We start from the raw sequence: 14,329 nt of genomic DNA, 5'->3' as shown, positions 1-14,329 counted from the left end.
GGACTAAACCTCAGGGAGGCTGTGACTACCGGCGGGATAGGGCAGGAGAAACTGGAGACTAGAGTAGAGGGCAAAAGCCCGACGAAGGGCGTCTCAGGAAGTCTGGAGAGTTGTCCCAAGGCAGACAGGCTCAGAGCCCAGAAGCAGGCGGGACAGGTCCGGCTTACCTGTGAGGGCAGGACGTTGCCAAGACTCGGCACCGAAGAGCAGGTCACGGTAGCGCTGGAAAGCCTCATCGAGGACGGAGCAGCCCGACTGCGCGGCCGATCTGACGTGGTACTTGAATTGGAAGCTGTGCGGGGAGATGGTGTAGTGCCAGTCGGAGGTCTGGATGTACTGGGGCCAAGGCCACAAGGCTGCGGCCGGCCCAGCGAACGCTCCCGCCAGCAGCAGCAAGAGCCAGAGTTTGGCGCCTGCCATGGCCCGCCAGTCTCCTAGGTCCCAGCGGGCCGGGCCACGTGACCGCCCCGTCAGGTGAGCGGCGCCCGCGTGACAACCGGCGTGTCACGTGACTGGTTGAGGCTCTTCACCCTTGATTCCGAAACATAACCTTGCCCCTTCTCCTGGCAACCCCGGTCCTCCAGAGACTTGGGCTGCCGAGGATGTTGGGCATCGGCGATGGCCTGGTTCCGCCTGCTTGAGGGCCTGGTGGCGCAGTCGCTGGTGTTTACCGCCGATGCCATGCCTGCCCTCCTCATAGAACTGTGAGCGCCCCAGCTGTTGAAGTGCCACTAAGGGAGCGGGAAAGTCCTCAGACTGGGGATTTCTAGGCTGAATCATGAAGGAGGAATGAGTGTTCGCCAGGAAGCAGAAGAGAGGATTAAAACCACAGATTGTGATTCAAAATGCTGTGGGGCTGGGCTTAGGTAATAGGAAATGACCTTTCTAGAGAGAGGATCATAAGATCACAAAAATATGATCTATTGTATTTATGACTGGTGGTGGGGTGGGGGAAATGAGCTTTCAGAGCAAGCTTGATGTGTTGTAATTCCTGCTTCTCCTGGCTCTTCTCTTGATGGTTGATAATATTCAGGTAACTTTCCCTCACATTCTTCTCCCCAGCCAAAACTTCACAAACTGGGGGGTCTGTACTTAACTGCAAGTAGTAAGACAAAATTGGTTGAACTTTAGGTTCAATATGGAGAATGCCCAGAGATAAGACAGGAGCCTGGTCCTACAGGAGCTTATATAGAAGTCCAAGGCCAGAACTTTATTCTGTGTGCAATTGAAAACCACCCTTGATATCTGCATTTTAGAAATCTCATGTTCAATAATTGGATGAATAAGAATCCAGTTAGGTTTTTTAAAAACATGTAAATGGAGAGCTTGAATTATAGCAGTGGGGAAGGAAAAGAGCTAAAGATCCAGGAAATAGTGGGTATTCAGAAGTACGGGGCTTAATATAATAGAGGTTTGAGGGCTGACCAATGAGAACCCATAGATACTTGAGTCAGGGACACTGTCTTCCTTTTTCACAGCTTGGTTGAATAACAGACTAAAAAAGGAGAATAGCTGAAACCGGTTTGGCTAGTGGATAAAGCGTCAGCCTGCGGACTAAAAGGTCCCACGTTCGATTCCGGTCATGGGCATGAACCTCGGTTGTGGGCACATCCCCAGTGGGGGGTGTGCAAGAGGCAGCTGATAGATGATTCTCTCTCATTGATGTTTCTAACTCTCTATTCCTCTCTCTTCCTCTCTGTAAAAAATCAATAAAATATATTTTTTTAGAAAGAAAAAGAAAAATATACTGCATGGCTTTGAAAATCTGTTTCTTTAAAAAAAAAAAGGAGAATAAAATAATGCTATTGTGTGGCATTATTTGGTTGGCACATAATTTTTTTAAATCATAAAATTTTTTTTTAGTATTAGAAAAAGTGTGAAGATCTGGAAAATGAACTTTTCAAAATAAAGGGCTCAGATGAACAACTATCGGCCAACAAGCTGGACAATCTGGAGGAAATGGACCAATTCCTAGCAAAATACAGTCTTCCAAAACTGAATCAGGAAGAATCAGAAAACCTGAATAGTCAATAACAAATAATGAAATTGGAGCAATAATTAATAAACAAAACAAAAAACAACTTCCAGAAAACAAAAGCCTGATCCAGATCGCTTCACATCAATGTCTCTTCCCCTCCCTTCCACTTGCTTTAAAAATCAATGGGGGGGAAAAAATCCTTGGATGAGGATTAATGAACAAACAAACAAACAAAATCATGGTAATTTATACAGGGTGGGGCAAAACTGGGCTTACATTGTTTGTAATGGAAAATAATACAACAGTCTATATACACTGAGTGGCCAGATTGTTATGATCTTTGAACGCATAATAATCTGGCCACTCAGTGTGTGTATGTATATATATATTAGAGTCCCGGTGCATGAATTCGTGCATGGGTGGGGTCCGGCCAGCTTAGCCAGAAGGAGGGAACAAGGGCAGTTGGCCAGCCTGCCTTCTGGTCGCACTCCTGGTTGAGGGGAAAATATGCATATTAGCCTTTTATTATAGTGTATATACACTGAGTGGCCATATTATTATGTGTTCAGAAATCATAATAATCTGGCCATTCGGTGTATATAAAAACCTAAGGGACTGAACAACTGAACAACTGAATGACTGAACAACTGGTTGACTGGTTGCTCTGATGTGCACTGACCACCAAGGGGAAGATGCTCAATGCAGGAGCTGCCCCCTGCTGGTCAGTGCACTCCCACAGCCAACCTCCTGTGGCCCCTCCCCCCAACCAAACTTCCCCCCCCCCCCCCCCCTTGCCCCAGTCGACCCCAATTGCTGGCCAGGCTGAGGGACACCACCCATGCACAAATTCGTGCACCTGGCCTCTAGTTAGTATTATAATAATAAACTCTCTCTTTCAAATACAACTGTAAGTATTTCCCCTTACCCTGTATTTAGATATTTAGCTATTCAATTTAATAGTTATATGTACACTAGAGCAGCGTTTTTCAACCGCTGTTCCGCGAGATGTTGCCTGGTGTGCTGTAGGTGCAAACAAGACAAGAATTTTATAATTTTTCACTATTTTGTTTACTTAATATTTCATAATAAAGTAATTATAAAATACTTTCTTTGTGTTTATTTGATTCCTATTCAAGAGAATTACTTTATATATAGTCAATATAGGCACAGAGTTAAATTTTTTAACATTTTCTATTGGTGGTGTGCCTCGTGATTTTTTTCATGAAACAAGTGTGCCTTTGCCCAAAAAAGGTTGAAAAACACTGCACTAGAGGCCTGGTGACAAAATTCATGCACATTGGGGGCGGGGGAATGTCCCTCAGCCCAGCCTGCACCCTCTCCAATCTGGGACCCCTTGAGGGATGTCCAAATGCCCATTTAGGTCCTCCCACTGGGATCGGACCTAAACGGGCATTTGGACATCCCTCTCATAATCCAGGGCTGCTGGCTCCCAACTGCTCGCCTGCCTGCCTGCCTGCCTGCCTGATTGCCCCTAACCACTTCTGCATGCCAGCCTTATCACTCCCTATCCACTCCTCTGCCAGCTTGATCAACACCTTACTGCTCCCCTGCCAGCCCCTTTGCCCCAACTGCCTTCCCCTGCTAGCCCAGTCACCCCTAACTGTCCTTCCTTGCTGGCCCAGTCACCCCTAACTGTCCTCACCTGCAGGCCTGGTTGCCCCAAATTGCCCTCCCTTGTAGGCCTGATTGCCCACAACTGCCCTCCCCTACCAGCCATCTTGTGGTAGCCATCTTGTATGTTGGAGTGATGGTCAATTTGCATATTATCTCTTTATTATATATAACTAGAGGCCCATTGCATGAAATTCATGCACGGGCTGTGGTGGGGTTTTTCTCAGCCGAGCCTGCACCCTCTCCAATCTGGGACCCCTTGAGGGATATTAAACTGCCCATTTAAACTGCCCAAACAGGCAGTCAGACATCCCTCTCACAATCCAGAACTGCTGGCTCCCAACTACTTGCCTGTCTGCCTTCCTGATTGCCCCTAACCGCTTCTGCCTGCCAGCCTGATCACCCCCTAACCACTCCCATGCCAGCCTGATTGATGCCTAACTGCCCCCCTGCCAGCCTGTTTGCCCCCAACTTTCCTCCTCTGCTGGCCTGGCCACCCCTAACTGCCCTCCCCTACAGGGTTGATAGCCTCCAACTGCCCTCCCTTGCAGGCCTGGTGCCTCCCAACTGCCCTCCCTTGCTGGCCATCTTGTGGTGGCCATCTTGTGTCCACATAGGGGCAGGATCTTTGACCACATGAGGGCAGCCATCTTGTGTGTTGGAGTGATGGTCAATCTGCATATTACTCTTTTATTAGATAGGATAGAGGCCTGGTGCATGGGTGTGAGCCAGCTGGTTTGCCCTGAAGTGTGTCCTGGATCAGGGTGGGGGTTCCCTTGGGGTGTGGGGCAGCCTGAGTGAGGGGCCTGTGGTGGTTTGCAGGCCAGCCATGCCCCTGGCAACTCAAGCAGAAGCCCTGGTATCTGGGTATAAATGAAACTATGTAGCTTGGATCCAAGCCAAGCCTCCTGCTTGCTCTCTGCCTGCCACAGTTTCTGTTTGGTTTTATGATTTTCTATAATTGAAACTTTGTATCCTTGAGTGGAGGCCTAGGCCAGCCAGGGCAAGTGGAAAGCTTGGCTTCCTCTATTGCCGGGGGCAACCCTAACCTGCTCTTTCCAGCTCCGTGGCTGTTGCCATTTTTCTTGGGATTTATCTTCTATAATTGAAACTTTGCATCCTTAAGGATGTGTGGAAAGCTTGGCTTCCACTATTGAAACCCAAGCCTCTCAACTGCTCTCTGTGGCTGCAGCCATCTTGGTTGGGGTTAATTTGCATGCCTGATCTGATTGGCTGGTGGGCATGGCTTGAGTGGAGTGATGGTTAATTTGCATATCACTCTTTTATTAGGTTGGATGACTCTTAATGGGAAATCAGATAAAGAAACATCATCTCTCACTGCTTTAGATTACAAGAATTCATCAAATTTCTCTTAGAAGGTTTATTATACTAAGCTTATAGGAAAAAAAAGAAAATTCAATCTCACAATTATAGTTTCAATGCTCAGATTGCATATTTACACTATTCCCTACCTTGCTTAAACCTAAATTTTCATCAGAACTAATCAGTGTCTGGGAAGTCTGCCAGTCAGTGAGGCAGGATAGATAGTAAGAAGCTTTGGAGATTCCTTGACATGTGGAATAAGGGAAACTGAGATAAAATAATTAAATAAGGCCAAACAATTTGAATAATTTACCGCCCAGTAATGAATCACAAGGTTTTATCTTCCTTAAGCAAGAATACAGGAGGAAATGGTTTACAACATTCCAGGTCATTCAGGGGAAGACTGGTCCCTCTTCTATGACATTCTTTTTTTTTTTTTTTTCCAATGACATTCATTAAAAATAAAACCAACCACCCCTAACCAGTTTGGCTCAGTGGATAGAGCATTGAACTGCGGACTGAAGGGTCCTGGGTTCAATTCTGATCAAGGGCATGTACCTTGGTTGAGGACAAATCCCCAGTAGGGAGTGTGCAGGAGGCAGCTGATCGATGTTTCGCTCTCATCGATGTTTCTAACTATCTATCCCTTTCCCTTCCTCTCTGTAAAAAAATCAATAAAAATAATAATAAATTAAACCAACCAGAAGATAATTCTGACCATCCACCCCTCATTACATACATTTTTATAGGTGCTCACTGTATTGCAATCAGGAGAGCAGTAGGTAGTATCAGCTTGTTCCCAGATTATCCCCTGAACCTGTCTCCAAGGCTCCCCCATTTTCTCTGACTTTCTAGAGAACTAATAGAAGCCCTGACTTGGCCTACTTCTTTTACTGAGACTTCTATTTATCAGTGAGTCAAAACAGGCCCACATAGACTCTCTCTCCTTTTCTATAAAGTTTCTAGGAAGCCAAAGTAGCTCTAAATAGGCTCTCCTGTTGCTTATTCTACCTTAAATCCTTCCTTTGTTTCACTATACCCAGCTTTAATAAACTTACTCTACCTATGCACGCACTCTTGCTAGAGCATGGCCACGCCTTTCATCTCTGCTGCCTTTCTCCTAAACTCCCCATAAATCTTGCAACCATGGAAGCAACAGACAGTGGAAGTTCATCCTGGGTTTACTCCCTGAACCTATCTCCAAGGCTCCTTTCTCTCTGATTTCTTCTACCTTAAGACCTTCCTTTGTTTCACTGTCTCCAGCTATAATAAACATACTCTCAAAATCACATGGACTCACATTTTGAACTCTTTCCTGCATGAAGTCATGAACTTACACACTACCAGCCAACATGAAGCAGACCCACTCTGTGTCTTGTCCCCATCTGGTAATATCAGGAGGTACATTATTCAAGGTACCAAGGGAGAAGATACCAGAATCATTGTCAGCAGAACCAAGTTCATAATCAAGCTTCTGTCCCATAAGATGAGTAATTTGGGGAGGGTTCAGGGCATGTTCAAAGGTTATAACAGTAGGTCAAAATAGGGTTTCAGGACTGTGTGCTAAGGCACCCCTTCATATGATACCAGGGGAGGGAATTCATTTACATAAGTCACAAAATAAAGGATCTGAACCTGAATGAAGAGATTGTAAAAATTACTAATGAAAATCTTAGAGCCAAAACCTGTTTGGCTCAGTGGATAGAATGTTGGCCTGTGGACTGAAGGATCCCAGGTTCGATTCCGCTCAAGGGCATGTACCTTGGTTGCAAGCACATCCCTGGTGGGGGCGGGGGGAGTGTGCAGGAGGCAGCTGATCGATGGTTCTCTCTCATCAATGTTTCTAACTCTCTATCCCTCTCTCTTCCTCTCTGTAAAAAATTAATAAAAATATATTTTTAAAAAATCCTTAGAGATTTTGATGAGGGAATATTCCAAACATATTATTCCAATTATCCTGTCTCTGACCAGTATATTTGATAATCAGAAAAATAATGAATGATGATTAAAAGTTTAAGATTTTTTTCAGAATATTGGAGGAGGTCACTGGGAACAGTCTTACCATCACTGCAATCTGTACTAGGCCTGACAGCATGGCCTGCCCTTAGACGTCAGAGTCCAGGAACTTCAGTGTTTGCCATGGAAAGGACTACTACCTCCCCAGTCCCAGGCACCTCTGGAACCATGTACCAGGAGTGCTTGGGGTAAGCTGGTTTGGGTAGCACTGGTTGTAGAGCCTGCATTGGGAGCATAGCAGTGGGAGTCCAAGGCTAAGACTTGCTAGAGAAAGCAAAGTCAATGCCCTGCCATAGTTCTTCCTGGAGGTTAGCCCAAATCTGTGTCTGTGGGAAGGGCCATGCAAGAAGAGTTCAGGGCCATCCAAGGGATCAGATATACATATCCACTAGTGAATCTGAGAGACCCTTTACATTCTGGAGGAACTTTTGGTCAAGAATCAGTTGGCGACTGGACAGTGGGGCCCACGAAGGAGGATAAGTCCTGCCTACCTCAAGTGAAGGTGGTGGTGTCTGGGCAGTCTACCTCAAGTGTGGAACAGCTGGTGGTGCCCTACCTTGCCATGATCTGAGGTAATGAGGAAAGGCTCTGGGCTGGAAAATATGTGACTGTCAGGGACTTGGACATTTGGCCTAGTAAGAGTCTGGGCAGAGGGCCTGCCCAGCAAGGACCATCAGTACTGGAAAATTGGAGTCCCAATTGGGGCTGATATTTTTTTTTATCCCCTACTGCTTGATGTGGCAGTGGGGGTGCCCCTAACCCTAAGGTATTGGAAGGAGAGGAATACCCACCATTCCTCCTATAATCTATGGGAACTACCCCTAACCAAATATGTTCAAACCATCCTAGAAAAGACCATGATTCCCCTGCAGAGTCCAGTTCAATGGGGGGAGAGGAGGGAAGCAAGCTCAGAAAAGGGACGTTCAAGGTGCAAGACGCAAAGCAGACCCAGCCTCTGGGCAATGGAACTACCCCCTTCCCAGCCAGACTATATGGAGCTCCACTCTGCCATGCTTCAGTCAAGTTGTCCAGAACTAGGCAGTAATGGGACTCACATTGACCTCCACCAGAGAATCTCCCAGGAAGATTGGGACTGACACACCAAGGGGCCAGATTCAACAACATCAGAGCAAAACCCTAAGTTTCACAAATAGCAGAGATCAAGTTCTTTTCTTCCATATTCTCTCTCTCTTTTTTTTTTTCATTCTCTCCCCTAATTCTTTTGTTCTTGTGTCTCTTACAATTTTTTTCTTTCTTTCCTTTTTCAGAATTTTTACAGGTATTCAAGGGAGAGATTGACAGTAATATAGTCACAGTAAGAAACTTTAATATCCTATTGATATCACTGCATAGATCTTCAACAAGGAAACAATAACCTTAAACAACACACTCCATCAGATGCATTTAATTGACATTTACAGAACATTTCACCCCAAAGCTGTAGAATATTAATTATTCTCAAGTGTACATCAGACATTCTCAAAGATGACCACATGTCAGGACACAAAATAAGTCTCTACAAGTTTAAGAATATTTAAATAATATCAAGCATCTTTTCAGATCACAATGGCATGAAGATAGAAATCAACTACAGTAAAAACACCCCAAAACATTCTAACACATGAAGGCTAAATAACATGCTACTAAACAACCAGTAGCCCTGCACACAAATCCATGTGCCAGTAACTTGCTAGTAGTTCACTGCTGCCCTCCAGTAGCTCTCTGCCCACTGCCTTCTGTAGCTCCCCCTGCCACTCCACCCCCTTATAGCTTTCTGCCCTGCCCCTCCTGTAGCTCTCCAACACCCTCCTGTAGATCTCCACCCACTGCCCCGCCCTCCTGTGGCTCCCTTTGCCTCCTGCCTCCCCCTCATAGCTTGCTTCCCTGCCCCTCCTGTAGTTCTCTGCTGCCTGCTTGTAGATCACTGCCCCACCCTCCTGCTGATTCGTGATCTGGTTGTTATATGGTTGGTCGTTATGCTTCATGATGTAATGACCATTTGCATATTACATCTTTATTACATAGGATGAATGGGTTACCAGTGAGATCAAATAGAAATAAAAGAGTTCCTGGGAACAAATAAAAATGAACACACAATAACCCAAAATAAATGGGACATAGGAAATGCAGTCCCGAGAGGGAAGTTCATAGCATTACAGGCCTACCTGAGGAAACAAGAAAAGTCTCAAATGAACTATCTAACCCTAAAACTAAAATAACTACAAAAAGAACAACAACAAAGGAAGTAGAGGGAGGAAATAATGACATAGAGACTAAAAGAGTAATACAAAATATCATTGAAACCAAGAACTGATTGTTTGAAAGGATAGACAAGATTGATGAACCTTTAGCCAGACTTATCAAGAAACAGAGAGAGAGGAACCAACTAAATAAATAAAAGAGGTGAAGTAACAATTGACACCACAGAAATAAAAAGAATTATAAGAAGATGCTATGAACAGTTAAATGCCTAGAAATTGGACAACCTGGGCAAAATGGGTTCCTAGAAACATACAATATTCTAAAAACTCAATCAGGAAGAATCATAAAATCAGAGCAGATCAATAAAAACTACTGAAATTGAAGCAATAGTAAAAAATACTTCCAGAAAACAAAAGTCCTGGGCAGGATGGCTTTACAGTCAAATTTTACCAAACATTCAAAGAAGAACTAACACTTATCCTCCTCAAGACTTCCAGGCTCTTTTTATGAGCCATAATTATCCTAATTCCACAATGAGATAAAGACACTACAAAGAAAGAAAATTGTAGTCTAATATCTCTGATGAACATAGATACTAAATTCTCAGCTAAATTAGAAGGGCAGAATTAAAAATACATTGAAAAGGTCTTACACTATGATCAAGTGGGATTTGTTCCAGGGATACAAGGCTGATACAATATTTTCAAATCAATAAATATGACACATCACATAAACAAAATAAAAGAGAAAATCGCATGGTCATATCAATAGATGCAGAAATAGCCTTCAACAAAATCTAGCACCCATCTATAATAATAAAAGCATAATATGCTAATTAGACTGGACAGACGAATGACCTTCTGACATCCTTCCAGACAACACCAGGCTGGGAGGGCTGAACTAAGCCATTGTGGCTGCAAGGGCTGAGGCAAGGCAAGCTGCCGTGGCTGTAAGGGTCAAGCCCCTTGTATGAATTTCGTGCATTGGGCCTCTAGTCTATACTAATAAAAGCCTAGGTGGCCCTCACAAACTCACATTTCACAATATGGCTGCCCCCATGTCATCACAAGGGAAGGCAGTTGGGAGCAACCAGGCCTGCAGGGAAGGGCATTTAGGGGTGATCAGGCTGGCAGGTTTGGGCATTTGGGGCAACCAGTTAGAGGCAACCAGGCCTGCAGGGGAAGGGACCCCAGCAGTGCGTGAATTCATGCACTGGGCCTATATATATATATATATATATATATATATATATATATATATATATATATATATAATGAAAAACTCGCAGGAAAGTAGGAATAGAGGGGACATACATCAACATGATAAAAATCATATATAACACACCAACAGCAAATATCGTATTCAATGGGCAAAAACTAAAACCATTTCCCTTAAGATCAGGAACAAAACAGTGATATCTGCTTTCATGACTCTTATTCACTATAGTACTACTGGAAGTCTTAGCCACAGCAATCAGACAAGAAGAAAAAATGAAAGGCATCCAAATTGAAATAGAGGAAGTAAAACTGTCATTACTTATAGATGACATGAGATTATATGCTTCCAAAACTACTAGATTTAAAAAATGAATTCAGCAAGGAAGAAGGATATAAAATTAACATCCAGAAGTTGATGGCATTTTTATACACCAATAATGAACTCTCAGAAAATGAAACTAAAGAAAATCCCATTTATCATTGTAATACAAAAAATAAGATACCTAGGAATAAACTTAACCAAGGGGGAAAAGACTTATTCTCAGGAAAACTATAGGACATTGAAAAAGAAATAGAGGAAGATAGAAACAAGTGGAAGCATATACTGTGTTCATGGACTGGTAGAACCAACATAATTAAAATGTCTATACTACCCAAAGCAATCTATAGATTCAACACAATTCCTTTCAAGATATCAATGGCATATATCACAGATCTAGAACAAATATTTCAAAATTTATATGGAACCAAAAAAAAAAAAAGACCCTAAATAGCCACAATAAACTTAAGAAAGAATAACAAAGTGGGAGAGATCACAATACTGATTTCAAAATATACTACAAAGCCATTGCAATCAAAACAGCCTGATAACTGGCACAAGAAAAGGTATACAGATAAATGGAACAGGAGAGAGACCCAGAAATCAACCCCACGCTATTACTGTCTATTAATATTAGACAATGGAGGCAAGAGCATACAATGGAGTAAAGACAGTCTCTCAAATAAATGGTATTGTGAAAATTGGACACATATATGCAAAAAATGAAATTAGACCACCATCTTACACTATACACAAGAATAAACTCAAAATGTATAAAAGATTAAATGTAAGCTGTAAAACCATAAAAATCCTCAAAGAAAACATAGGCAGTAAAATCTCAGACATCTCATGTAGCAGAATTTTCACTGATAAATCTTCTAGGGCAAGACAAACAAAGGAAAAAATAAAAAATGGGACTACATCAAGCTAAATCTTTCTGCACAGCAAAACAACCATTATCAAAAAGAAAAGAGAACCTACCCTAACTGGTTTGGATCAGTGGATAGTGCATTGGCCTGTGGACTCAAGTGTCCCAGGTTCGATTCCAGTCAAGGGCATGTACCTTGGTTGTGGGCACATACTCAGTAGGGAGTGTATAGGAGTCAGCTGATTGATGATTCTAACTCTCTACCTTTCTCCCTTCCTCTCTGTAAAAAATCAATAAAGCATATTATTAAAAAATGAAAAGAGAACCTACTTTATGGAAGAGCATATCTTCCAATGATACATCTGATAAGGGGTTAATTTCCAAAAAAATATAAAGAACTCATACAACTTAACAAAAGGAAGATAAACAATACAAATAAAAAAATGGTCAAAAGAATGGAATAGACACTTCTCCAAAGAGGACATGTAGATGGCCAAGAGACATATGAAAAAATGTTCAATGTAACTAATCATCAAAGAGATATAAATTAAAATTACAATGATATCTCACTTGCCAGAATGGCTACCATCAATAAATCAACAAATAACAAATGTTGATGAAGATGTGTAGAAAAAGGAACAGTAGTTCACTGCTAACGAGAATGCTGACTGGTGCAGCCATTATGGAAAAACAGTATGGGGTTTTCTCAAAAAATTTACAAAATGGAACTGCTTTTTGACCAAGTGATTCCATTTCTAGAAATATATCCTAAGGGGGGTGGGGGAAAAACACTAATCAGAAAGAATATATGCACACCTTTGTTCATAGAAGCATTATTTACAATAGTTGAGATCTGGTAATAGCCCAAGTACCCATCAGTAGCTGAGTGGATAAGAAAAGCTGCAGTACATTTACACAATGGAATCCAATGCAGCTGTAGAAAAAAAAAGGATCTCTTACCCAGCATGGATGGACCTAGAGATTATTATGCTAAGTGAAATAAGCCAGTCAAAGAAAGACAAATATCATATGAGCTCACTTATATGTGGAATATGATGAATAAAATAAACTAACAAAAAAAAAATGGGTCCAGATGCATGGATACATGGAACAGACTGACATTGCTTAGAGGGGAGGGGACAACTAAAAGCAAATAAACAAAGAACTTATACGCATATATACATTGCCCATGGATACAGACACTAGTGTGGTTAAGGCTCGAGGTGGGACCTGGGTTGGTTGTAGTGGGGCAAAGGGGTTGAAAATGGGGGACATCTGTAATATAGTCAACAATTTTAAAATTTCATTAAAATTTTTCTTAAATTATCATAATCCAAATAAAAGTTCAGAGATTACTATACAGACAGTAAAAAAAATAAATAAATAGTTATTTAACAATATGATACTGAAAGTAATCTATAATTAAAAATTAAAAAATAAAGTGGTAAAATACCCAAAATGAATTCTTTAAATTTGTATATATACCACATTGCCATCAATTTTGAAAGTAGGTAAATAACAAGAGATAAAAAAAGGCAGCGGCATAGCCAGAACTGGTTTGGCTCAGTGGATAGAGCATCGGCTTGTGGACTGAGGGATCCCGGGTTCGATTTAGGTCAAGGGCATGTGCCTTGGTTGTGGGCACATCCCCGGTGGGGGGTATGCAGGAGGCGGCTGATCAATGTTTCTCTCTCATCGATGTTTCTAACTCTATCCCTCTCTCTGCCTCTCTGTGAAAAAATCAATTAAAAAAATATTTTTATTATTATTATTATTTTTTAAATGGCAGCAGCATAAGAGGACACACTCCTTGGACCAAGCTGAAATTACAACTAAAATACAGAAAATCTTCTTGAATCATCAACAGAATACTCACTGGAGAGAACCCTGATAACTGAGGACTGAAAGTAGAGACTGCATAGAGACCAATAGGATGGGCAGAGGCACGAAAGGACTGGCTGGGCTCCCACAGACAGCAGCTGAAGTTTTGGAGAGATATCTCAGCTATGAGGGGTTGACACTGAGAACTCTGAAGTCTAATCCCCAAACTGGACCTTCCAGCAGAGAGCACCAGAACTGTGAAGAGTACCCACATAACATCTGTCTGTGAAAAGCAGCACGGTTGCTGTATTCCAGGGAGAGATGGCTGGAAATTCAGGCATCCTATTAAAGGGCCAATGAAAAAATTTCTTGTTAAGCCACCCACCTGAAGCTCTGGCAGAGGGAGGGCAGGTGGACTGGAGCTGTGTGAGCAGATACCGAGATTGGGGTTCTGGAGTTAGAGCGCAGAAGACAGACACACTGGTTTTCTGTGCTTAGTCATTCCTTCATGCTGTGGAGATCATCTTTCTCACCCATATATTTGCTATAGAGGCGACCTTACCTGGAAAAAGACAGTTGACCTACCGTACTGGAAAACACCTTGCCCAACAGTGCAGTGCGGAGCTGCTGGTGTCCAGTAAGAGACTGAGAATAGCAGTTAGCCTCCAGGCGGAAGAAATTGCCCCACCCTATTGATAAAACTCTTGTCACACTGCTATACAATTGCTTGAGAGCAATTCGAAATGGAATCATTTGTCTGTAGACAAAGGTGACCTCTGGAGACTTTCAATCTTTTCCTGATCTAATTAGCAAGAAACAGCATTTGACACTCTCCTGCACTAGACATTGACAAGTCTAGCAGATCTACCTATTACATAGACACAAACCAAGCAGGCAGCCAAAATGAGGAGACAAAAAACAACCCCCAAATGAAAGAACAAGAGAATTCTCCA

At 42.5% G+C, this 14,329-nt stretch overlaps 1 protein-coding gene across 2 annotated transcripts in view; it reads right to left on the bottom strand.

Annotated features, from left to right (window-relative positions):
• The window catches only part of HEXA (hexosaminidase subunit alpha), a 43,151-nt gene extending 42,684 nt beyond the window's left edge, over positions 1-467 (bottom strand). The window contains exon 1 of one of the 2 annotated variants that reach the window (XR_004991243.1): positions 168-467. Coding sequence is in view for 1 of the 2 variants with exons in the window: in XM_036457000.2 (XP_036312893.1) it covers positions 168-420 (253 nt within the window). In the remaining variant the exon portion in view is untranslated. The remainder of the gene's footprint in view (positions 1-167) is intronic. The other variant, XM_036457000.2, reaches the window with a different exon arrangement.
• Positions 468-14,329: the final 13,862 nt, after the last annotated feature.

This window comes from Pipistrellus kuhlii, unplaced genomic scaffold, assembly GCF_014108245.1.
Source record: "Pipistrellus kuhlii isolate mPipKuh1 unplaced genomic scaffold, mPipKuh1.p scaffold_m20_p_1, whole genome shotgun sequence".
NCBI classification, from domain to species: Eukaryota; Metazoa; Chordata; class Mammalia; order Chiroptera; family Vespertilionidae; genus Pipistrellus; species Pipistrellus kuhlii.
This window is presented reverse-complemented; position numbering and strand designations above follow the sequence as displayed.